This window comes from Malania oleifera, chromosome 9 (genome assembly GCF_029873635.1).
Source record: "Malania oleifera isolate guangnan ecotype guangnan chromosome 9, ASM2987363v1, whole genome shotgun sequence".
NCBI lineage: Eukaryota > Viridiplantae > Streptophyta > Magnoliopsida > Santalales > Ximeniaceae > Malania > Malania oleifera.
Genome location: NC_080425.1, coordinates 55,910,911 through 55,936,437, shown reverse-complemented (window position 1 = coordinate 55,936,437; position 25,527 = coordinate 55,910,911). Strand labels below are relative to the sequence as shown.

General features: G+C 35.1%; 1 protein-coding gene across 1 annotated transcript; it reads left to right on the top strand.

Moving 5' to 3' along the window:
• The first annotated feature begins 4,610 nt into the window (after nt 1-4,610).
• LOC131163724 (uncharacterized) lies at nt 4,611-21,597 on the top strand. The gene is made up of 7 exons (XM_058120426.1): nt 4,611-5,034; nt 5,192-5,338; nt 5,548-5,646; nt 17,300-17,491; nt 17,780-17,899; nt 18,254-18,325; nt 21,110-21,597. The coding sequence occupies exons 1-7, from the start codon at nt 4,786-4,788 to the stop codon at nt 21,332-21,334; spliced, it is 1,104 nt and encodes a 367-aa protein (XP_057976409.1). The 5' UTR covers nt 4,611-4,785; the 3' UTR covers nt 21,335-21,597.
• Nucleotides 21,598-25,527: the final 3,930 nt, after the last annotated feature.

Genomic DNA, 25,527 nt, shown 5'->3' with positions numbered 1-25,527 from the left:
CTTTAGGATTCTAATGATGGTCAGCTATTCAAGCACCTTTCTTTTTTGGCATTTTCTGTGCAGTTTAGCAGTTGTCTCTATTTATATATTGGTTAAAGCCATTGTTCTATTACATAGGATGGACTAATGACAGAGGATGGGTGAGATAACCTTTCATAGCTAGAGCTGTGATTCTGTGAACATTGCCTCTGTGTATGTGATTTTGGGTGAGTTAGAATTGAGTAGATTGTTGGAAACCAAGTAGTAGGCTTGTGAGTATTGGTGAACAAAATACAAAAGAAATTTAGGCTATGAGCTTGGAGAACTAAGAAAACTCTTCACTCAAATAGAACTTGTCAAACAATACGAAAACATGATCATCTGAGTCTAAGAGAGGGAGAACTCATTGATGTCCATACAGCAAGTCACATTATAGTTGGATTCTTGAGTAGGCAGACAAAGAGGTAATAAATTTTCTTTCATTTTCATAGCCTACACACACACATTCCCAAAGCAACATTTTTTTCATAGCCTACACACACACACACACACACACACACATATATATATATATATAAGTATGGAAAAAATCTCACCCCAAATACTAGTGTCAAAAACATGTTTTAACATTCTTCTAAAGATGGGTTAAAATTGGAGTCTCATGTATGAGAGAGAGATTATTGGAATTATTGTGAAAGGTACTAAAAATCAATTATTAAGTATTTGGAAAGATTTATCCCATGAGTTAACTTTTGAAATTGAGAAGACGTAGCATCCAACAATATATATATATATATATATATATATATATATATATATATATATATCATTGTGCTGTGCTGGCCCTAATTTTTTTTTTTTTATTAGTTTCTTGAAGAACTAATTCATAAATCTAAAAATAAAATAAAATTATTTAGTTAAAGATTAGAAAAGTGAAAAAGAAAACATATTATATAAATATGTTTCTTTATGTGGTCATTTTTCAGTTTTTATTTTCAATTTTAACTGTTTATGAAAAAAATTTAAATAGAATTCAAAGTAAGATATATATATATATATATATATATATATATAATTATAAAAGCAATAATATAATATTTTTCACAATTTTTCAATTGTTATGTAAAAAAAAGATTTTATTATAAAATAAATTTGGATAGTACAACAATTAATTAAAATAATTATAATAAATTGTATTTTTATTTTTATAATATTTTTATTATATATTCTTTGTAATTTTATTTTTTAATTATATATTTAAAATATCAATTGATTTAAAAATAATACATAAATATTTTTTAATTACAAAATTTAAGTTATATTAATTTTCATAAATATTAACCAAACATATTGTCAAATTTTAATTTTTCAAATAGCCCTAAATTAACTGGAAAAAAGAAAAAAATAAAGGGAAGAGAAAAGCCTAAGGATGTGTTCAATGTTTAGAAAATAATTCTCAATTTTCAGATTCTTTTTTTGTACATTATAAAAATATCACATTTTTTTTTTTTTTAGTTCTTTAGCATTAATATAAGAGTCGGAATTTTTTATTTTAAAATTTTCAACATAATTATTAATAACCCGGAAAATAAGGTATAAGATCCTAAGATCTTATACATATGACAATACAATTTATAATTATAATGTGCACTCACATTAACTGAAAGTATCAATTAAAATCATACAATTTACCTGTTATGTTCACAACTTTAGTGGATGTGCCCAATTATATTAAAAACAGTACAAGAAAATTTAAGAATTGAATAACAAAATTTCCCATTTTGAAAGTAAACCATATTATCTAATTATAATTGCACAATTATATTCAAAAGAGTAGAAGGAAATTTAACAAATTTTGTGAGTGGATGAAACTTCAAAAATTTCTAAGGCAGGAAAGATAATGCATTTTACAATGAAACAACAATCCAAAATAAATAAATAAATATTGAACAACAATTTGAATGGAAAAAATAAAATATTATCAGCAACAAATTAAATTCAAATACCCAAACAATAAAATACAAATAAAATATTATCAGCAAAAAATTAAATTTAAATACCAAAACAATGAAATACAAACCTTAAGAGTAGTGTTTGTCCACGATTCTTTTAACACAAATCACAAACTCTCTCTCGGATTATCAAAGCTTTCGATGAAATAAAAATAATGTAAAAATCTAAACACTGAACATGGAAAACATAACTTACCTCATCTCCTTATATAACTTGTAATGTGATGAAGCCCGCAACGGTCACCTGCTCGGCTGTCTTCCTTCAACGGTCACCTGCTCGGCTCTGCAACAGACTCTGTTCGCGCAAGAAAGGAGGAAGAACTGGCAAGGTTATTCTGAAGCAAATCTCGCTACTTGGAGTAGCGAGATTTGCCACGCGTCGAAATCCGGGTGGAGGTAATTCAAAAGGAGATGGCAGAGCATTAATTATCACAACAAAATCTCGCTACTTAGAGTAGCGAGATTTGACACGCGTCAAATTGTGGTTCGCAGACAGTTACACGCGTCGAAACGTGGCTGCCAGAGTGTTACTTCTCCCAATTAAATCTCGCTACTTGGAGTAGCGAGAATTGTCACGCATCACCACGAATCCTTTATGAAAGAGTAAAACTCGCTACTTGGAGTAGCGAGATTTGGTTAAAAATCGCTACTTGGACTAGCGAGACTACGTCAGAGTCATTCTGGGAAATACTTCCCAGAATGAGGTATTATTTAATATATTTTTTTTAAAAAAAGTTAAAACGGGAAAAAACTCGTAAGCATTCACTATCCCGATCAAATCCATGCTCCATAATAGTAAGGTCCCTGCGTAGTTACAAAACACAGATCTACTTCTCTAATCTCTATAATGAAAATAGAACAAAGTAAAGTAACAAACACAAATCTGCTTGACTGTTTCTCACCAACTTCTTTCTCTAACACTAACTTTTCCCTCTTCTACTGCCGCTGCGAGCCTGCGTCTGCGTGCGATCTGGCTGTGTCTGCTTGCAGCGGCCGACGACTGCATCTGCGTGCGGCGTGCCTGCGTACTTGGGAATCCTCGATTGTGATATCTAGGTGGGTAATAGCCAGCGGGGAGTGATAGAGTCAGGGTGGTTAGAAGAAATTAGAAGTTTGGAAGATGGAGTTTCGTGACTCGTGAGAAATTGGAAGTCTGGGAGATGGCTGCAGTCGAATGAAATTTCTTCTGCAGAAGAGTTGTGACTCCTAATCGTCGCCATGTGCCACCGCTGGGTAGGGGTGAGCAAATGGTCGGTTCGGCCAAATTCGGTTAATTAACCGAATTAACCAAAAATTTCGGTTAAAAAATACTGTTAACCGAACCGACCGAACCGTTGGGCCTCATTGAATCGAATCCGATCGAATGTATTTTTCAGGTAATTCGGTTAACCGATTTTAACAGTGAAACGAGGGAACTAGGAAGGGGGGAAGGTGTACTAGTGTATGTGTATGTGTATCCAAACTGAAACGAGGGAAGGTGGGGGCAGGTTGAACCCTTGAAGTCCTGAGTCACTAAGTGTAGATCTATCACCACGCCCACGCGAGGGAAGAGCCAATCGAAGAGGGATTCGGGATCGGGACAGGTCACAAACTAGGAAGACTGGAAGAGGGGCTCAGGCGAAGCCAGGAAGGGCCAATTCGCAAAGAGGGAGAACCGAAGAATTGAGAAGTGGAGACTGATGTGGAGGAGAGATGGTTGGTTAGGGAGACGATTGGGCTCGGGCGAGCTTGATGCCAACGAGGAGGAGCCGGGGTGGTTCTCGGTGAATTGCTCTGTGCACGAGACTACGAGAGAATAAAAATGAGAATGAGAGGGAGCTTGAGTGCTGGTGACGATGGCCGGCGACGACAATGGAGATGGGCGCAAGCAATAGCATTGCGTGAAGATGGTGGTGCGAACTGTGGTGTACTAAGCTCAGGTGAGCGAGAGAGAGGCAGTGAGGGAGAGCCTTCTGACTTATGAGTTTCTGAGAGCGCTGAGAGTGTGAGACTGAGAGGGAATAGAAATATAGAATAACAAGATTTTCATTTACTAATTTAAATTTAAAATTCAATTAATTATTAATTCGGTTAATCGATTAACCGAATTAATGTTTTCTATTCACCGAACCGAAACCCGATTCCCCGAAATATTGGAATGCATAACCGAACTGACCAAACTAGTTTTTTTAACTGAACCGAACCGACCAATTTCAGTCGGTTAATTCAGTTTTTTCCGAATTATGCTCATCCCTACCGCTCGGTATAAGAAATTAGGTTATGTTTCAAATGTTTATATAGACAGATATGGATGACCCAACCCGAACCCGCCTAATCCGTTTAATAAAAGGATCAGATCTGAGTTGACTCGTTTATAAATAGGTCAACTTATATTAAATTCAAACGTAGTTTAAATGGGTGGATTATGAGTCACTCATCGGATTTCGATCCATTTTGTTACCTCTATCGGGGTTTGGTCATATTTTTAAGATGCCAGGTTACCGATTCGAACACGTTTAACTCATTTAATAAATGAGTCAGATCCGAATTAATTCATTTATTAACGGATCAACTTATATTAAACTCCAACATAATTTAATGGATCACTCATCAGTCCTTATCAGGACTACATTTTTCGATTGGGCAAGATGGCCAGCCCAATTTCGAAAGTTGTAAACCATAGCTGGGCCGAGACCCACATCCACCTTACCCGAAGCGTAAACCGTAGAGAGTTTGTATTTTATAGCCCTGAAATTTGCATTCTCCCTACGCTGCTGTGCTTCATTTGCCTCGCTTCCTTGCGGAATCACAGGGCATGCTTGGAGTGACGAGAGTGCTATACCAGAAGCCATCCGTCTTCCAGAGGTACCTCATTGCCTCTCTTATGGCCAATAGTCCTAGGGTTTCTGCCTTCTCCACTGCTTCCCCAACTGCTACTCCTGCCGTGAAGCGAGTTGGCACACACAATGGAAGCTTTCATTGCGATGAAGCCCTTGGCTGCTTCATGATTCGTCTCACTAACAAGTTTGCCGCTGCTGAGATCGTCCGAACTCGAGACCCTCAGGTTTTGGATCTCATAACACTCTCTCTAGCCCTCTGGTTGACTGGAAAACTAAGTGTTTTTTTTTTCTCTCAACCGCCAAACTGAGTGTCTGTTTGTGGTTGGTTGGTTGGTTGTGTTTTGTTTGAGCTGCCTGCTTGAAGCAATTTCACTGTTGCAGGTGCTGGAAGGTCTTGATGCTGTCCTTGATGTTGGGGGCGTGTATGATCCGAGTAGAGACCGGTATGATCATCACCAGAAAGGGTTTGATGAGGCTTTCGGACATGGGTTTTCTACCAAGCTCAGCAGCGCCGGTCTTGTCTATAAGGTAATAATGTAATCGAAAGTGACGTTTGTGCGAAAGTCCGCTTCTTTTTTCCGGTTCCGCATTTATAAGTATATATCGATTCCATACTTTATTGTTCTACTAGAACTGGATTATAGACCCTGTGTGTCAGGTTAAGGCTTAACATACATTTATTTTCAGCACTACGTACTGTTGCATTCCGCACAATCTAATTTGTATTTCATATGTAGCATTATGGAAAGGAGATAATTGCAAAGGAGCTTCAAGTCAATGAAGAGCATCCAGATGTGCATAGGTTATTTATAGCCATCTATAAAAGCTTCATGGAGGTAATAAATCCTGCACATTTCTTATTGCAAATTTCAAATTTTATTGACCTAACTACTGTTATCTGAAAACTGAAATGAAAAAAAAATTGTGGACCAGTTTACAATACTGCAGGGGTGGGTTAAACCATCTGTTCATGCTAATTTCTGTTCAATATATCTCTTTACCATATGCTTGATATGAATTTTAAAGTTTGAGTTTTTAAGTGTCTGTTGGATATGCACTTTGTTCAACTTGAATATTTGCCTGCAAGCATGCGTGATTTTGCTAATTGAAAAGATTTTGTGTGATATTAGTTTTCTTTGGCTTGAAAGAAATCTTTATTTTTTTAATTCACCTCCACTTCAAGGAGTGCTTTTATTAATTGGATAACAACAGAGTAGGTTGAAGATTAAGGTCATGGAAACCAAATTAGTAAAGATGATAATTTTTTAAAGATACTCTGTTAAATAGGGATATAATAGTGTTTGCTCTCGTAAAATATTATGCTCAAATTGTGAGTGGAGACTCTGCTAGCCTAAGTGTAGGCGATGGCAGAAACAAGTTGGGAAGTCATGGAAACCCAAATTAGTAAAGATGAAAATTTTTTGAAGATACTCTGCTAAATAGGGATATAATAGTGTTTGCTCTTGTAAAAGATTATGCTCAAATTGTGAGGAGTGGAGACTTTGCTAGCCTAAGTGTAGGTGACAGCAGAAACAAGTTGGGAACCCATTATCTTTAGCACATAAAGCCAAGTTGTCAAGTTGTTGCGACGTGTGGGTTCATGGATGTGATGCCTCGATGTTGATAATGATTGGAAATATAAAGTGAAATTTTCATATAAGTTTTGATGAGTTGCTATTAACCTTTATTTTACCTAAATGTAGTTAGGTTATGAACTTAAGTTGAAGTGTTGAACCTAGGTTTGACCTATAAAAAAGGCAAATGTCCATTTTATCTGTGAGCTAGAGTGGAGTTCGGGAGTATGGTAATGTGAGGGAAACATATGAGCGCCCTACACGCTAGTCCTACGGATGGTACCTTAATAAACTAGGATTATTTTGGACTTAAACTAGGCAGGGTCTTTGATTCATTTTTGGGATTACTGTCCATTTAAATATTGATCTATACCATGTCCATTTGGTATCCCATTCAAGTGCGTGCATGGTGATTCTCTCACCTCATGAAATCTCAAAAGGATGCTATTTCCCCATGGATTTATTTAACAAGGTGTATGGAAAGATAGAACAATGAACATGCGAACAAGATGTGACAAGTGCATGTACTTCATCTAGTGGGGTTACTTTGTGTTAAATATTGAAACTCTCCTCGCGGCCATTTGTTATCCCGTTTAGGCATGCAAAGTTCATGTCATCTTAGGAAATTTTGAACGGTTGCTAGTGCCCACTTTCGAGTTTCGTCATTGGATTGATTGAAGTACTTTTAAAAAAATTAACCATTCAAGAGCATACAGTATAAAGGTTTCCTGCTTTAATTGTGATGTTGCCTTCAATATATCCACCTGTTTTCCTATCAGACGAAACATCCATCAGAATTGTTTTACCAGCCCCATTGACTAATTCATCAACTTCAAAGAGAGTTCAACCAGCAGAGCTATTCCCTTGAGAAACTGATTCTCCAGTTATGTTTTCAAGCTCATCTAATTGAGCTTCTTCAGCTGTGCAAGGCTTTTCATATGCTGCGTAGTTTTGCTAGATAATAATGCATAAGCTCTAAACACAGGCAGTCTTAAATCAGAGAATTTAAAGATGCCTGCATTCCTGAAAAGTGAGAGCCAAGGTGGTAAAGAGGTTGAACATCAACATAAACCCAATCAATGCTCCCATTCCAAGCCAATACCAAAATGAATCAGGAAGAAACTGCACAATTCCATAACTTTAACTCCCAGTAGTTCGGAGAGTCTGAAATAACCTTTATATTAAAGGCTTCAAATATCAGCTAATTTTCACACATGTACACAGAACAATATAAATAATAAATGCAAAAACTTAAATTTTTCCAATTGTTTCCAAAGAATTGATTTACTAATGTTGCATTCTATCGATTCATCATAGGTGAACTCCAATAACTCCTTGTGCCACTTCTTGACATCATCTATGTTTGCAGGATTTTTTGTGATTAAGAACTTAAGGAGAAGAAGAAATAAATTTTTTGTTATACAAAATTAGTTACTTAACTTGCCATACCTCGTGACAGGACAAATCTGCCCAATGGAGAAAGCACGAGCAACGGAAATGAGCCAAATTTGTTGGCTATAATGATGTTTCTGCCAACTGATTCAATAAATTGAAACAATCCATAAGCTATTTGGCTGATAGCTGCAAGTAAAAGGAACTGTTTCAACAATCTGCAACCAGACAAGAAACCATTAATATCATAAAAAAAAATTACAAATTAAATTTTGAATAATATTTCTGAAGAGTTAAATAAATTTTGGGTTATTACCTTCCAGCATTTGGATCAAATCCAATAACACCGTAAGTGAAGAATACCCAAACAGTGGCTTCTAAGCATGTTATAGGGATTTTGTGTATGCATGAGGGGAGAGCACAGGGCCAGGCTGGAAAGAAGAAAAGGTCCCTTTATTTGAAAATAATAAGACAGTGGTTCAGTTGGGTATCTTTAATAAAATCTACCCCAAGGTTGCAGCAGGCCGTCCTCTTGAAGAGCAACCACATGAACTGGCTCATAAAAATTTTGGCGAGTAAACTAAACAAATGAAGTGAATTGGTATTAGCCACATATAATCGGTGCTATATTTGAAAATTTGAATCAAAGTGCATATAATAGCAAATAATGATAGATGACTTCAATGTTTCTTGTGAACCCATTGTTGTCACATCCTTCACATTTACCCAAAGTGGACCCATTGTTGCCTTTAAGCCTAAAAGCCTATAACCCAATACAAAATCAAAGACTATGAAAGATTAAACTACCTAAAAAATCTACCCACCATGTTTCCAACCTTGAGGCATGATATTTACTAATTCTGATGGGAATATGTGTGTGTGTGTTTTTTTTCTTCCACCAAGGGTAGTTTATGCGCTTAGCAGGATAGGCCTTTTCTGTACAATCCACTGGTCTTAGCATGCATCAAATGAAAGGCAGCATTTTGTTAAATTTGGAAGAAAAATTTAAGTGACGTATTTGTGTTTACAACACCCATGCTTGCGAACTATACGATCTTTAATCTGCAGAGGCAAAGTCAATTAGATCCCAACATCATTAAACATATGCACCATCATTAAGAATAGCATCAAACAGATCTAATAAATTTCTAAAAAAAAATCCTATCTAACAATTGTAGGAAGTGAAAAGAACTTGTTATATGATGACATTAACATAGAATTCACCATGTGCAAAAGGGGGAGGGGAATTGGTACTTGTGTGACTACAAGTAATTATTGATCTGAAATGATTACCTATTAATATTAAGTGACTCATAAATGATAACTCAACAAATCACAACAATAAATAATAATTTTCACATCCAAAAATGAGAAATTCCTGGTAATATAGAGTCCAAAGAAATCTCAAATATCAAGAGTGAATCCAATATGTAAGTGTATTTCAAACCTGAGAGTGAATTCAACAATTAGGCATGTGCGTGATTTGCACAAACATATGTAAAAAAATTTAAAAAATTTAAAATTCCGCCACAAAGTGGATAAACATATGATGGAACTAAAAATAGATATTGAAAAGGGCAACAAAAAAATATTGACTACATGCTTTTATTGAATAAAACAAAGATCCAGAACATTAAAAAAAAAAAAACAAAAAACGATTCCTCAGCTTAGAATAATATAATGTTCACTGTTCATCCAAACTGTGATTTCAATAGCAACACAAAACCCCCTTCTATTCTATTACAAACCAACAACAGAAATGACGAGTTCAATGAAATTGAAGTAAAATGAACAAACAAAATAGAATCAAAGTATCATTAAAAACATAAATCATAAACAAACCCATTCGTCTTATTTGTGAATCTTCTGGTCACAATAAACCACTCTCAAAACACATCCATGCATTTTTCATGTAACCCTTTGTTTTTTTGTTTTTTTTGTTGATAAGTAAAGTAACTTTATTGAAGAGGTATCAAGGGGATGCCAGCCCATGGTACAGTAATTCAAGCACCCTGAAGGGTGTAACACAAATCAAAGATTATATCATAATCATTAATAACAGTCCTACTATGCCAGCTATTGCCTGCAGTAAACCAAAGTTTGTTGCTGTTTTGGATTGTTGAGGTTGAATTTTTGAACACTCGCCTACTCCTCTCTTACCAAATGCTCTAGAAAATTGCAAGGGGAATGAGGGCATAGCCTTTCTCTTCTACTTTGTTGCCCAAATCCCTTTCCAGGGCCAGAGTTACCCTCCCACAGAGTTGGTGATAACTCACCTTTGTTCGATCAGAGTCAGTGCCATATTCCAGAGATTCCTTGTCCAACCACAGTGAAGGAGGATGTGCTCAACAGATTTTGTGTCAGCCATGCAAAGGGGACACCTGTTGGCTTGACTGACTCCTTCTTTGCAAATTATCCATAGTCAAAATCTTGTCATGGGTTGCCTCCCATGCATGGAAGGCAACTCTTGTGGGGGCTGCTGTCTTCCAAATCTTAGTTTGAGGGAAATTAAAGTTGTTTGACTCCAAAGGGAAGAGCTTCCTGTAGAAGGATCTAACATTGAAGGCCCCCTTCTCATCTAAGTGCCAAATAGGAAGATCAGTGCTATTATGGTGTTGGAAGCTATAAAGAAAGCTGTGAAAGTCCGTGAGCTGGTTGAGTTCCCAATCTTCTCATTTCTAAGGGGATGTTCCAAAAGAGCCCCTGATGTGAGGTTTGAAGGTGTTACTGATTTAGGCATCTTTATCACATGCCAAGTTATAGATGGCTGGAAACACTAGGAGCTTCTTGGTTGCGCCATGAGTGATGCCAAAAATAAATGTTGCCCCCTCTCCCCACTTGAAACCTGATACAAGAAGCAAAATCCTTCTAGCCTTTCTTGATAAAATTCCATACCCCTACACCATGTGGTCCTCTGTTAGCCTAGGAGATCCAATGGTTATGTTCAAGCCTATATTTCACAGCAATGATTCCCTGCCAAAGGTGGTCTTTATCAATCATGAATTTCCATAACCATTTCCTTACCAGGGATTTATTGAAAATGTGGAGGGACTTCAAACCCAAGCCTCCTAAATGAAAGGGTTGTTTCACCTTATGCCCCATTAGACAAGGTGAAATTTAAATCCAGCCCAAAGCTCCCCAAAAGAAATCTCCTTTGAATTCTTTCAAGTCTCTTGGCAATTGAAGTTGGTAGGGGAAGGAGAGACATGAAGTAAACAGGGAAAATTGTTAACGTGCTTTTGATGAGAGTGAGTCTGCCACCTTTTGATAAGAAATTCCTCTTCGATCCAGCAAACATTTTTTCAAAATTTTCAATGATGGGATCCCACACTCCTATATCTTTGAATTTGCTGCCGAGAGGTAGCCCAAGGTAGTTAATAGGGAAAGTACCCATTTGCTGCCACAGAAGACCCAACAAGGGGAGGCTCATTTACATTTTCTGTAATTGGAATGATTTCGCTTTTTCCAAGGTTAACTTTCAATCTTAAACTGCCTCAGACCCTGCCAAGATACATTTCAGATTCAGAATGTGGAGAGAGTCATCCTCATAAAAAATGATTGGGTCATCAGTGAACAAGAGATGTCTGACCTCCATAGACCTATTGTGCCTGCCAACACTAAGGCCTTTGAGGTGCCCTTCTCCTGTAACTTTTATCCTCATGAGGCTCAACACCTCCATCACCACGATGAATGAAAGGGGGGATAGAGGGTCCCCTTGTCTCAGACCTCTAGAGAAGCGGAAGAAATCAGTGGGGCACCCATTGATTAACATTGGGAAGCTTGATCTGTTGTCATGTAACCATATTGATCAATTGAATAACCAATTTTGATTGTCCTATGATAGGCATGTCAGAAATTACGCGTGATAGTGTGCCTATGCTTCATCTATAATGGTTACAGCCCTGCATAGAATAATATCATAGAGGTATATGATGCCTCTAGGAATTAGTTTTGTTATGTTTTTTCCCCCCTACAACTTTGTTCAGTTCTTTCTATTTTTTCTTGCTGTTTTAGCTACTGCCACCAATTTGTTTTTTTTGGACATTTTGCAACCCTAGCACTTCTTGCATATTGTCTCTAATTTTACCCACCACTTCATTGGATAATTTATTTTCACCTGCAAGAACATTGGATAAAACAATGCTGTCAGTCTAGGCTACGCTTCTTCATAGATGTAATAAGTTTGAGATTTTTCTTGATATTACAAATAATACAAGGTTACTTCTAGTTTCATCACCAATGATACAATGCATACCCCTGTAAGGTCATTTTGATCATTTTATAAGTTTCATTCAAGGGAAGTTACTTCTAGTTTCATCTGACCATTGAATAATGGAAATAACCTTGAAGAGTATTTCACAGAGCTGCATCATTTATGTTGTTCACAAAAAAACAATCTACTTCATTCATCAAACACAAACAACAATCAGTTTTGGTTCATCTTTCGCTCTCTCAACTCCTTTACAAATTTATTAATGTTATTCTATGAGCTTCCCCATGTACTAACTGTTCTCTTAGCTAACTATTTGCATTTACAGGCATTTCTTTTGGTATCTTCACTTCTATCACCATTCATAGCTTCCCTATACGCATGTCTGGTTCCTCCCTAGTCACAATTCCCTCTTCATCATTTTTGCTCTCACTCCCACCTTCCACACCTCCACAAATTTATTAGTTGGCTGGTCACCCCACTGTGGCTTCCCGACCATCTGCACATCTAGGCTCAACCCTTCTATTGTCGAGTTCCATCTGCAATGTGTTTTGACACAACCCACAGCTTGATGACCTAACACCTTCAGTTGGTCACACCATGTCAACAACTAACCCCATCTCACCTATCGAGACTACAAACTCAGCAAGCAACTTGCCACGTTCAGGTTTCTTAACAACCTACAAGAACTGCTTATTGCTTGCTTTCAATCCCCATGCAATTTCTTCAATCTGTTTGTCTTCAACTTCTGCCATGCTTCCAAATGAAGCATAATTTACTGAATTGGGGGAAGGGGTTTTGTCTCTAGCCACCTCCAGCACTGGTCATCAGTTGACTTCAAGGCTAGCCTCATAATGTAACCCTTCAATTTTCTGATTTAGGTAGGCTGATGGCACCATCAGACTGACCATCACCACTCACCAAAATCCGGCCATGGCCTTTGCTAGCTTTTGAACAGACATGGCAAGATGCAGAATGAGAGTTTTAAATAATTATGCAATAAGAAACTGACACAGATTGTGAAAATATAACAATTTGACTTTTAATATTCTCTGAATTTTTTTAAGTCAGGCTTGGTATATATGATCCAAGTTCATCCTGTACAATTCAATATAGTGCAGCCTCATTATCATTTCATCATCATCTACGATATGCAACATGCTCAAAATTTTTGAAATGTTGGGTAACAGTAGTAACAACATACATAGCAACCACATTATCAGTTTGAAGATGACATTTATAGGCCCCATGGGCATGGCGCGGTGGAAAGGCGTTGTCACGTAAATGAAGCATCATGTGTTCAAGTCTTGGTAGACGCACTTAGTGCAAATAGAGCCAACAGTTGACCAGGTTTGACCGGGTCCTGTAACCTGTAATCTGACATGGGTCCTAGGCTTGGATTTGACAAACGTCCAACCGGCGCCTGAAAATCGTGACTGCATTTGGATTAACATGGGAGGAGCATCAGGGGGGAAGGTCGCAGCCCCGTGGGTTTGGTGCCGCACCAGGGGGTCTGAAGGGCTCGTCGGTGGCAGGAGTTCCCACGAGAATCAAAAAGAAAAAAGAAAAGATGACATTTATAATATTTGAAGAAGGATTAGATATGGAGTTTGTTAAGGTGTTATCAAAGGGTCATTCACTGTTGGAACCCAAATAGCAAGATGCAAGTTTGTGTTGATTCTTAAATGCAGCTTAATGATTAAGTATTTGAGGATTAGAACTTGGTGTTCTTTTCAAGTTTCATTCATTTACTCATTTGGAACCCAAATAGCAGGATGCAAGTTTGTATTGATTCTTAAATGCAGCTTAATGATTAAGTACTTGCATATTAGAACTTCATATTCTTTTTAAGTTTCATTCATTTGCTCATTTGGTTTTGAAAGTTGTCCCTCTTCTTTATTGTCCATTTTTTTGGAGTTATCAAAATAATGTGTGGAATAAGCTTTGAGGGCAAGGATTGTAATATGTTAAAAGGACCGGCACAATTAAGAAGCGAGCAAAAGGAGAGAATAGTTTCTGGAAATGTTTCAAAAGGTTCAATTGAGGCTAGCCTCAAGGCAAGGCATGCCTAGAACACCTTGAGACTCAATCCAAAGTACTAAATTTCTTAAAGGTTAACGCATTACATGCTAGCATTTGTGTATTTGTGTAGAAGGCATGCCTTTTGCGCCCTTTTAGTTAAGACTTATGCATTTTGAGTGTTTGATTCTCAAGTTAGAATTGGCTAGAAAATTTTTAACTACATATTTATATAAAAGAAATGTGATAAATGAGTTAATTTCTAAAACTCTTGAACCTCATCCTTTCCAAAAAAACTGAGTGTTGTATCTTCAACAAAACGACAAAACAAAGCTTTAAGTCCTACTAGGTGGGGTCGACTATATGAATCATTTTCCACCAATTTATGCGATCATGGACTATTTCTTTTGATGTATTTAGGGCTGTTAAATCCTTAACCAAGTTATTTTAGGTCTACCCCTACCCCCTCTACTGCCCCCCACAGTAACTAACTCACTCTTTCTCACTAGCGCACTATGTAGCCTACATTGCAAGTGTTCATACCATCTGAGTTGTCCCTCCCTTATCTTATCTTCTATAGGAGCTATACCTAACTTCTGCAAATATGTTCATTCATTAATTTATCTTTCATTGTTATACCACTCATCCATCTAAGTATTCTTATCTCGGCAACTTTTACTTTTTGGATGTTCTATTTCTTCGTCGCCCAAGATTCTGATCCATATAGCATAGCTGGTCTAATAGCCGTCCTATAAAACTTCCCTTTTAATTTTAAGGGCATTCTACAATCACAAAGCACACTTGAAGCACTTCTCCATTTTACTCCCACCTGCTTTAACTTTATGCATTACATCATTTTCAATTTCTCCTTCAGCTTGTATATTAGATCCAATGTATCAAAATCTACAAGTGCTATTTATTTCTTCATCATCAAGTTTAACTTTGTCTCCAATATTCATCCTACTATTACTGAAATTACATTTCATATATTTAGTCTTATTTCTACTTGTCCTAAAACCTCTAGATTCCAAAGCTTCTCTCCATAATTCTAACTCGGCCTCTACTCCGCCCCTAGTTTCAACAATTAATACAATATCATCTGCAAACAACATACACCATGAAACCTCATTTTGAATACTCTTAGTCAGTTGGTCCATCATTAAAGCAAAAAGATAAGGGCTCAAAGTAAATCCTTGGTGTACACCTATGGTGATTGAAAATTCTCTAGCTTCTCCATCTACAGTCCTTATATTAGTCATTACTCCATCGTACATATTCTTAATGACATCAATATGCCTATTACATGCACCTTTTTTGTCTAAAACCCACCATAGAACTTCCCTAGGTATCCTATCATATGCTTTCTTTTTGTCAATAAATACCATATGCAAGTCCTTCTTCTTTTTCCTAAACTTTTCCATTAGTCTTCTTAAAAGATATATAGCTTCTGTGGTAGATTTCCCAGGCATAAAACCAAATTGATTTTCTGAGACTTTCATTTCTAACCTTAATCTTTGTTCAACTACTTTTTCCCATAGTTTCATTGTATGACTCATAAGTTTAATTCCATGATAGTTATTACAATTTTGAGTATCTCCTTTATTTTTGTCTATAGGTATTAAAGTGCTTTTCTTCCATTCAACTGACATTTTCTTAGTTTTTATGATTGTATTAAATAATTTGGTTAACCATATGATTCCGTTATCATCTAAGCATTTCCAAACTTCAATTGGGATGTTATCCGGTCCTATAGCTTTTCCATTTTTCATCTTTTTTAGTGCAAACTTAACTTCATTAACTCTAATTTTGTGAATAAATCTCATATTTTTAATCCCTCACTTTTTATACATTTTACATTTCCTAAGTCCTTACTCTTCTTTTCTCTAGCTTTAGCAAGTTAAATTGAGAATTTTATCTTAAATCATGAAAATAATTTGAACTTTGTAATAGTATAGCTATCTCTTATCATGATTTATGTCATGAATTCAAGTTAGAAATTTTTTAAAGGCCAACAAGTAGTTTGCAAAGTATATCTAATTTTTTTTTTTACATTATATTTGTGAGTTTCTTAAATTTTTCTTAATTTTTTAAAAATATATAATTTATTTACACATTTTTTATCTAAAAATAAAATTCTAAAAAGGCTGACGCTCCTTAAGGTTTATGCCTCACCTCTTAAGGGTTAAAACACCTTAAAAGGCGAAGGCATAAGGCAAGGCATAGGCTAAAAATGCGCAAAAGGTGTGCCTTCTATACAAATTTGTAAGCCTCAGCATGCAATGCATTAGCCTTTGACGGAAGGGGTAACTATGATCGATGGAATTGCAACGTACACCATGATCACTTATAGCTTATAAGATCCATGTTCCCTCTAAAACATACTGTAGAAGTAGCAAGTGCTTCTTTTCTTTCCTCCAGCCTCAAGGAATGAAGTATCTTTAGATGATATCACATTGTATTCAGACAGAATGACGTGAAATGGTAGAAAATTCATTTTGCTTCAGCTTGGACAAGTTCTATAACCATAGGGATGTGACCTATGGACAATTACTAAGTTTAGTTAGTCCTTTCCTCGCAAGAATTAATTGACCACATAGAAACAACTTTCACTGAGGCCGAGTTTCAAGATTCTATTTAATAAAGTGTACTAAAACAGTGGTTAAGTCAGTTATCTAGGATAAAATCCACCTCAAGCTTGCAGCAGGCCATTCTCTGGAAGAACCACTATGTGAAACAACTGGGAAACAATTTGGATTTTTGGCATGTTTTTTAATTCTTTGAAAATTTGAAATGGAAAATGAATACTGTTTTCCACAACCAAAGCCCTAGATGTTCATTCTCGTTTTCTTAAAATTTTTGTGGCTGGTTAATATTTGTTAAAGCCCATTATTAGAAAATAAATTGAGCAAAAGAAAATAAAACGAATGAGCAAAGACTGGCGGGGTATTTGATGGCTAAGCATTAAGCGAAGTGTAGGAAATCTGCATCTGTGTACCCTGTAGCTACTAGCCCTTAGCCTTTTGGTTTATATATATCTGAAGTGCTGAATATTGTACTGGTTTTCATCGAATCCTCTTGACTGTGGAACAACAATGAATTGTAATTAGGTTATTTGGTCATCTGGCTGCTGCATCTTGATTCATATGTTCATTCTTTATAGTTTTGTATGCAGCTGTGTTGCTACTTTCATGATTGATTATGCTGTACATTTGTTTCCAGACAAGCTATTGGTTCACCTATGTGGCTATGTTTTTGTTGGTCTAAATTTGCATTATCATTATTTACCTGTAACAGGCAATTGATGCTGTGGATAATGGAATTAATCAGTATGATACAGATCAACCTCCAAGATATGTGAATAATACGCACTTGTCCTCTAGAGTTGGAAGATTGAATTTGGATTGGATGGATCCCGATCAATCACCACAAAAAGAGAATGAGGCATTTCAAAGGGCAATTGCTTTGGCTGGCAGTGAGTTTTTAGATGTGAGGTGTTCTTAGGACTAATGAACAATTTAATCTCCTCCCCCCCCCCCCCTTTTTTTTGATTTTTGATAAGTATGCCTTTGTTTCATTTCATTACTTCATTTTAGCTTAATTTTTGGATTAATGTGTGGCTTGACTTTGGTTTAAAATATCTACTTGTGAAGGTTATTATGAATTAGAGCTAGCAAACTAAACTTGAAGTTCATATATAATAAAGAATTAAAAAGATATTGTTTCACAGTGTTCCTTTTTATTTTGTTATATTAAACACCCTTAATGCTTTCTCAGAGTGTTAGCTTTCATGCAAAATCGTGGCTGCCGGCACGATCAATTGTTGTAGAATGTTTGACAGCAAGACAAGATATTGATCCTAGTGGAGAAATTATGGTTTTGGATAGATTTTGCCCTGTAAGTGGTTCATGTTTATATTCTTGTCATCTTAATACAAAATCATTTTCCATTTCACCAGCTTAATATTTATTGGTGATTTTCAGTTTGATGTTTCATTCTATTTAGCTACTCTTGTTGTAAATGTGGTTTATTCTTCTGTTCCGTGTTAAAAATAATTCCTTCTGGATTTTAAAATACGCCTATGTTTGGACTTTGGGTGCTTGGAGTTGGGACCTTGGATTTAGATTTATGTGGATTTGACAAAACTTAGTGCAGCATTGTATTGAGTGTTGTCCAAACAATGTAAATCCAAATCCAAGGCCCAAAATTTGAGCTGTCAAACACTTACTGATCTGTCTATCTGCCCTACAGTGGAAGCTTCACTTGTTTGAGCTTGAAGAGGAGATGAAGATTGAACCTCACACTAAATATGTTCTTTATCAGGTATTCATTTGTATGTTCCACTATGTTGTTTTTATTATTATATTTCTTTATTCCTTCATTTGGATTCAATGTGCATTGGGAAAGACTTCACAACAATGCAATGGAAAATTAATAACTATGCCTCATAGTGTTTCGAATATAGGATTATTAATATAACCTAGCAACTTGAACACCCAATCAACCAGGTTTAAATCACAAACACAAACCAACAAGACACAGGGATTTATGTGAAAAACCCCTGCAGGGAAAAGCGTCAAGAGTTGAACTCTTGGCTTCCACTATAATCAATGTAATGGGATTACTGGATCACAGTGTCAAGAGTTGAACTCTTGGCTTCTATAACACAAACATGTGAAGAAACAGATGAGCACCAACGAAAAAAGGAGGCAATCTCCATCATGATGTATTACACAAGGACTCCTCACTGAGAATTGTGGGAGCAAAACACGTCCAAAATAATCTGTGGTCTTGAGAGCATCAATCAACAATCACACCATCTAGATGTTAGGTCTCAATTAGAGGAACTTCCAGCTAAAATTTTTTTTTTTATTGAAGTTGACTTTGCCATCTGGTGGAACACAAACAACCTGCTTGTATGTGGCTTCAGACGAAAGCCAACGAGGGTTTTCTCTTTGTCAATGTTTTTTTTTTGGAACCCCACACAGCTGTTTTCTTTTCAAGGTGGCTTTCTGGTATGCCAACAAGTGGTTGGAAGTATGGTTTTATATTATCTCACACTAGCTCACAGCTCATATTCCTTTGTGACCATACATCACACAGATTTCCATTGGCTATCGCCAAGAATTCCTTGACCCAAACTGGGAGCATGGGCCCTTCTAGTCTACATAGGAGGGAAATACACAGTCCAGGATTATTTTGTTCAATGTTGTTACAAGCCTGATCTGGATCTTAGAATCTTACTTATTACAATCCTATGGTCTAAAAACAGAAGGATCTAACTCTATTCAAAATCTTTCGGTGGTGGGACCCCTACTCATGCGATCATGATTCATGTTCTGTTATTGTGGGATCTTTGCTATCATACATCCATAAGATCCTATGCGCCATAAAATTTTGGGTCTAATTTAAATGATTTTTTTTGTTTTAACCTTTTGATTTGATCTCGTTTTAGTAATTTTTAATTAGCTTGGCACCACATAACTAAACAAAAATAAAAAAGTCCAAGCATAAGGCCCAAAGGATAAAAAGGAAAAAAATACATTTTAATTAATGCTCAAGCAGCGAGCTTTGATGATAAGATAGAAAAAAGAAACTGTTTAGTCCCACTTTAGTCTTGGCGCACTTTGTTAGTTTTAGTTCTCCTTTCTCTTGCCTGTTCTTTTGAATTTCATTTTCTTTTCTCTATTAAAGCAATAGACATCATAAAAAAGTTACTTTATGCCACAATCAATTTAATACGGTCTCTGCTACAACAGTTGCAACAAAAAAAATTGAAGTCCCACTTACTCAAATCCCCTTTTATGCCATTTATGGTTTTTAATCTTTAAATAGATAACGATGCAATTAAGTAACATCATAACGACTAACATCTTCAAATATATAAGCAAGCATTTTAAAAGGCGAAGGCGTAAGGTGAGGCGTTTTAACCCTTAAGTGGCAAGGCATAAACCTTAAGGCATTGGTGCATAAGCCTCTTGAGAATTTTATTTTTAGATAAAACTATGTAAATATATTACTTATATTTTAGAAACAAAGAAAAAAATTAAGAAAATCACAATTACAATGTTGAAAAAAATTAAATATACTTTGCAAACAACTTGTTGGCGATTCAAAAATTGCTAACTTGAATTTATAATGTAAATCATAACAAGAGATAGCTATACTATTACAAAGTTCAAGTTATTTTTATGATCTTAGATACAGCTCAGTTATTTTGGAAAGGTTGAGATGAGATTCAAGAGTTTTAGAATCAATTCATATTATAACGTTCCTTTTATATAAACTTATAGTAAGATTTTTTCTTGCCAAATCTAATTTGAGAATCACACCCGCAGAATGCGTAAAGCCTCATCGTGTGATGCATTAGACTTTTTGGAATTTGGTATTTTGGTTTAACCCTCGAGTAGTTTTGGGCATGCCTTACCTCAAGGCAAGCCTTGGTTAAGCCTTTTTAAACGTTTATAACCATAGAATTAAGTGGCATCTCAAAGAGTAACTTTAACCTTTATTCCTAATTTTATTTAGGTTGGATTTTTATTGGCAATTGCCTAAAATTATTAAAATGCTAGATTGATATTTTTTTAGATTTGAATGTTATTTTCTAGTTCAATAGATTCTTATGATTTTATGCTCTCATCTCATGAGCTAATCACAAAAATATCCTGACAATTCAAAGCAGGATCCCGGCTTCAACAACCCTGATTATTTTGAAACTGCTGAATTTTTTCATGTTGGTGCTTGTTTCTGGATATAAAATTTGTGAACACTGCTATAAAGTAAAAAAAGGAATTAAGGATTTAGATTTAATTTGGAATAAGAGAAATGATAAAAGGCAGTGGAGGGTAGCCGAGCTCTCAAGTTTGATGAGCTGAAACATATCCATTCAATTGGGAGTCCCTTGTGTTTAGGCTGTTAGGGGGTGTGAGATTGAGTCCTTTTTTCTCCTCGTGTGCCTCCTGGGGCTTTCCGCCTTCTCAATTTTTCACTAAAATTATTAGCATATCAAAGGAACTCTTTAGCTTCTTTTTCTATTTTTTTGGTGTGTTGTCATACAGTTGCTGATTGAAATTTTTGAGAGATAATAAGCATGCTATGATTTTGTAGGATGACAGAAGCAAACATTGGCGAGTGCAGGCAGTGGCAATATCCCCTGATAAATTTGAGAGTCGGAAGCCTCTCCCATCTCAGTGGCGAGGTTTGAGAGACGATGAACTGTCAAGGGAGGCCGGCATTCCTGGTTGTGTTTTTGTCCACATGAGTGGCTTTATTGGTGGAAATCAAACCTACGAGGGTGCTCTGGCTATGGCAAGAGCTGCTTTGAAAATTTGAGCTGTCCGGCTTCCAAATAGTTGTTGCAGAGCATTTGAATAGGGTATTGCCCCGGGCAGCATCTTAGCCCGGGTGCGATTTCAGATTTTGCTTTAGCTGAAATTCTGCCACACAACGATGTATGTGAGTAAGAAAAGGAAAAGTAAACTCCCAATGGTTTTTTGGAACTCATGCTCCGTAAGTACTTCCATCACATCCTGTTTATCAAGATGTATGCATTAATTTTTAAACATTATAATATATGAATGTTTTATATTTATCAATGCTTTTATAATCTGGCAGTCATTGTTTCATATTAACTGTCGTTGAATGGCTTGATAGAATATCTTAACATCTTTATAGGTGCTTCAGCAGCGGCTACATCATAGTACTCTTGGAATGAGTCCGTGGTTTCTCCCCACTTTTTATGTGTTTCTTTGTTTACATAAAATTTTATTTTCGAACTACAATTTTGTTACTGTGAAATTGGTGTGATCTTTGTCCAAGGCTGCATGCAGAAGTTAATAATTGTAAGGAGCAAATATTCGAGGCCATTTTAAATGTTTATGGGCATAGATGAAGAAGTTGTTTTTGTCAAAATATGAGCATAACGTAATCAAATTTTTAAATAGGTAAGTAGTTTTTTTTTTTTTAATAATTTAAAATGCACCTCTGGTAAGGTAGCCTAGGTGATCGCTAAAAATTAAAGTTGTATTTTAAACATAATCTCTCATTGATAAAGTATGCGAGATTATGTTTCATATATCAATGTTCCTACATTGTAAGAAGTGAAGATAGTGCGACCTGTTTGATGAGAAGTTGAAGACGTCCTTGTAGATATAGAGTTTACATTCTCAAGAAAGAAATACAAGAATTTTTAGTGAAGTGAAAAGACCTTGATCATAAAAAAGGTAGTTAGATTTTTGCAAAAGTGATTTAATCATTCGTAGATAGAATTGAAGAGTGCTTAGCAACAAAGTCTATGAGGTGGATTGAATAAGTGGAGAGCATCACGAGTCAAGCTTGTTCAGAACATTATGCTTGCTTGTGACCACTTGTCTCATGTAGTCATGTGCATGAGTTTTTCATGTTTATACTAGTGTAGAGTTATTTTTCAAGGATAGTTTTTTCTTAAGCAAAAAAGGGAAATATGATTCTTTGGATGTAATGATGTTTCCTAATGTTTTGAATGAGAATTGCAATGAAAACTCTTTAGGGGAGGATGAGTGTTCCTCAACTTGTAAAAGTCACTAGTCATTGTAAACATATTTAACCTATTGGCCTTCCTCGCTAGATACACATTGTTAATGGATGTGTTACTTAATGAATTACGTTGCTTCAACATTTACTGAACGTTTACCGCTTGTCTGCCATTGCTTTCATGTATTGTTTAATGCTTCCACTTATATTTTTTTTCAATAAATAAATTTTTAGAAGAAGATATATATTTTCAGAAGATATGCAAAAGTGACTAGTCTTCCCCCCCCCCCCCCCCCCTCCCCAAAAAAAGCACCTCTCTTAGAAAAAATAATCGCCACACCAAAAAGGAATATATAAAACTTGCTCCTATAATATATCAATTCTATATTTTTATGAATGGAGAAACAATAGAGAAATATAATAAATGAATGTTCTATGGATGGAAAAACAACATAGAACTCTAAAAGGTTATGGGCAAAGTTTAAAATTAATTTTTATCTAACTAAGTAGCTCTTTTTGACGACAATATCTATTATCACTAAAATTTAATTATGGTTAGGAAAATGTAATTTCATCTGCTAGAAAAAAAATAATCATTTTGAAAGGATAAACATGAGCTTTTTAAACATTGTGCGAAAACAATTCGTCTATTTTTAATCAAAGTAAATCTATTTAGTAATTTTATAAACAATTTTTTGTCATGACTAAAAATTCAAGTTTTATTCTCTAAACATAAATATTTTACACTTTTTTGGGGGCTAAGAATTTCAAACCTTAAATTTGAATTTGAGTTATATCACGTCTTATCCAAATCTAGTACAAAACCAAATCTAAGACCTTTCCAAATATAGGATTAGAGTATGACCAAACAACATTTTTCAAAGGAGAGATGATGCCTTTATAAAAAGGTCGTGAATATTATATTTTCTTTTAAAAAAAGGTTCATAATGTTTAATTGGCAGTTACTAAAAATGATAATCGCATATGGATGTTTTTTAAACACAATTTCTTATTGATTATGTAATTGTCTCCTACATAAAACTTCTCCAATAGTATACAAGAAAACAGAAAATTAAGGAGACATCACCTTTCTTAAAAAGTCATCTTCAAAAGTGAATGGTCTTCTTCTCCAAAAGAGAGTAAATCTCTTCATTAAATCAGTTACCATCTAATATGCATAGAAATTAACAAAAAAAGGGAAAATCTCAATTAACAAAAAAGTAACTAAGAATATTAGCTGAGGCATGAGGGGTCATTTGGTATCATTGTAAAAAATTATAGAAATTAAAATAAAAAAACTAGCAAATAGAAACTAAAAACCAAAAACCAACAACCTATTTAGTTAACATTTATAAAACAAATACAAATTTAAAATTTAATTAAAAAATATTCATTTTCATTTTTAAATCAATTAATATTATTAAAATAATAAAATTACAAATAATACATAATAAAAAATAAAAAAAATAAAAAATAATGTATTATTTTACTGAATTGGTATACTTTCAAATTTTATTTTACAATAAAAATTTTATTGGACATGACAATTGAAAAATGGTAAAATATTTCGTAATTTTATTTATTACTATTTTTCTAAATTTATGTATATTTTTATTTAAATTATATTTAAATTCATATGATCATTTTATTTTAATTTTAACTTTAAAGTGTATAAAATGAATGATTTATTCTAAAAAAAAAATTGAATATTAAAATTTCTTGCAATAGGTTGCCAAAACCAAAAATCATAAATTCTAGTTTTTAAATTTTTTTTTTTTTGCAAATAACTAAAAACCAGTAACTAAAACAAAAAATTGACAACATAAACAAATGCATTTCTAAAATATATGTTTTTTTTACCGTGTAGAAATAGAAATAAAAACTATAAAACAACAACGGTACTAGACAAACCTTTATCTAGTGAATTTGAAAACGACTAGTAACACAAGATGGGTTATGGTGCGACCAAGTTATAATGCAACCATGATGAAATATTTGGAAACACTCGAGCTTCATGAATTCATCGCCCTCCAATAATGGTTCCAAACATACATGACACTCTTTCTCCTCCTATTTTTCCATAGCCATCGAATACCACACCAACCGCTAGATTTTCTGACATTGACGCATCATCGTGGTGGTTGTCATAGATCGTAGATTGCATTAGCTTCATCTCCTTCTATTTTTCATTCTCTTTTTTTGTCATGCACCAATGATAGTGACAATCTTGAAAGCACCAACATTGTCAAAGGTGAGGTTTTGGGGTCTTAGAGTTTTGTTTACCCTGACACATGACTTTGGTGTATTATTTTTTCTTAGAGGAAGATCGATTAACCTGGATGCAACTATGGAGATGTCATAGGGATCGTTCTGATATGTCATTGTGTTGTTGTGGTTGGTCTAGATAGTATTGATGGTGGCGTTCTCGAACCTAATATGTATGATCAATAGATCCTTGATGGTCACTTGTACCTGATCAAGAGTAATTTGGAGTCTTGACTTTTGAGGCAACACCAGCTGAATGGACTTCCTTCCTTAGCTATTTGGGGGCTCCATGGACGTTCCATTTGGAAAATGAGATTGTGTTGTGCTCTTATCCTAAAGGTTTGATGTTTGTCGTTTATTGGCTATATTGATAGGCACTATCATTCTAGATTCATTTGGACTAACGAGGGGTATTAATCCTATTGAAAATTGGCATTTTGATACCAATTGTTGACGTGAATGCGCAACAGAAACCACACAATCGAATCCAAAAAAAAAAAAAGTAATGAAATCACTCAATGATGAATATATGGAAACAAGCAATCACTCGCAAAGAGAATAAATGAAAGCAGTAATCAAAGACACAATATTTACATGGTTCGACAATGTTTTTACGTCCACGAAAGTAGCGACTGAATTTTCACAATCACAATGTCAAGCTTACATGAAGGGTTACAAAACAATGTATATAAATGAACCCTTATGCATACAAGAGTCTTAGAACCTATCTAAATGACTCATGTAGCAAT

Excerpts from the sequence above, each read along its gene's own strand:
- LOC131163724 (XM_058120426.1), top strand. The coding sequence starts at position 4,786 with ATGCTTGGAGTGACGAGAGTGCTATACCAGAAGCCATCCGTCTTCCAG. Across the intron at positions 5,647-17,299 it reads TCTATAAAAGCTTCATGGAG|GCAATTGATGCTGTGGATAA; the intron begins GTAATAAATCCT and ends TACCTGTAACAG. Across the intron at positions 17,900-18,253 it reads TTTTGGATAGATTTTGCCCT|TGGAAGCTTCACTTGTTTGA; the intron begins GTAAGTGGTTCA and ends TCTGCCCTACAG.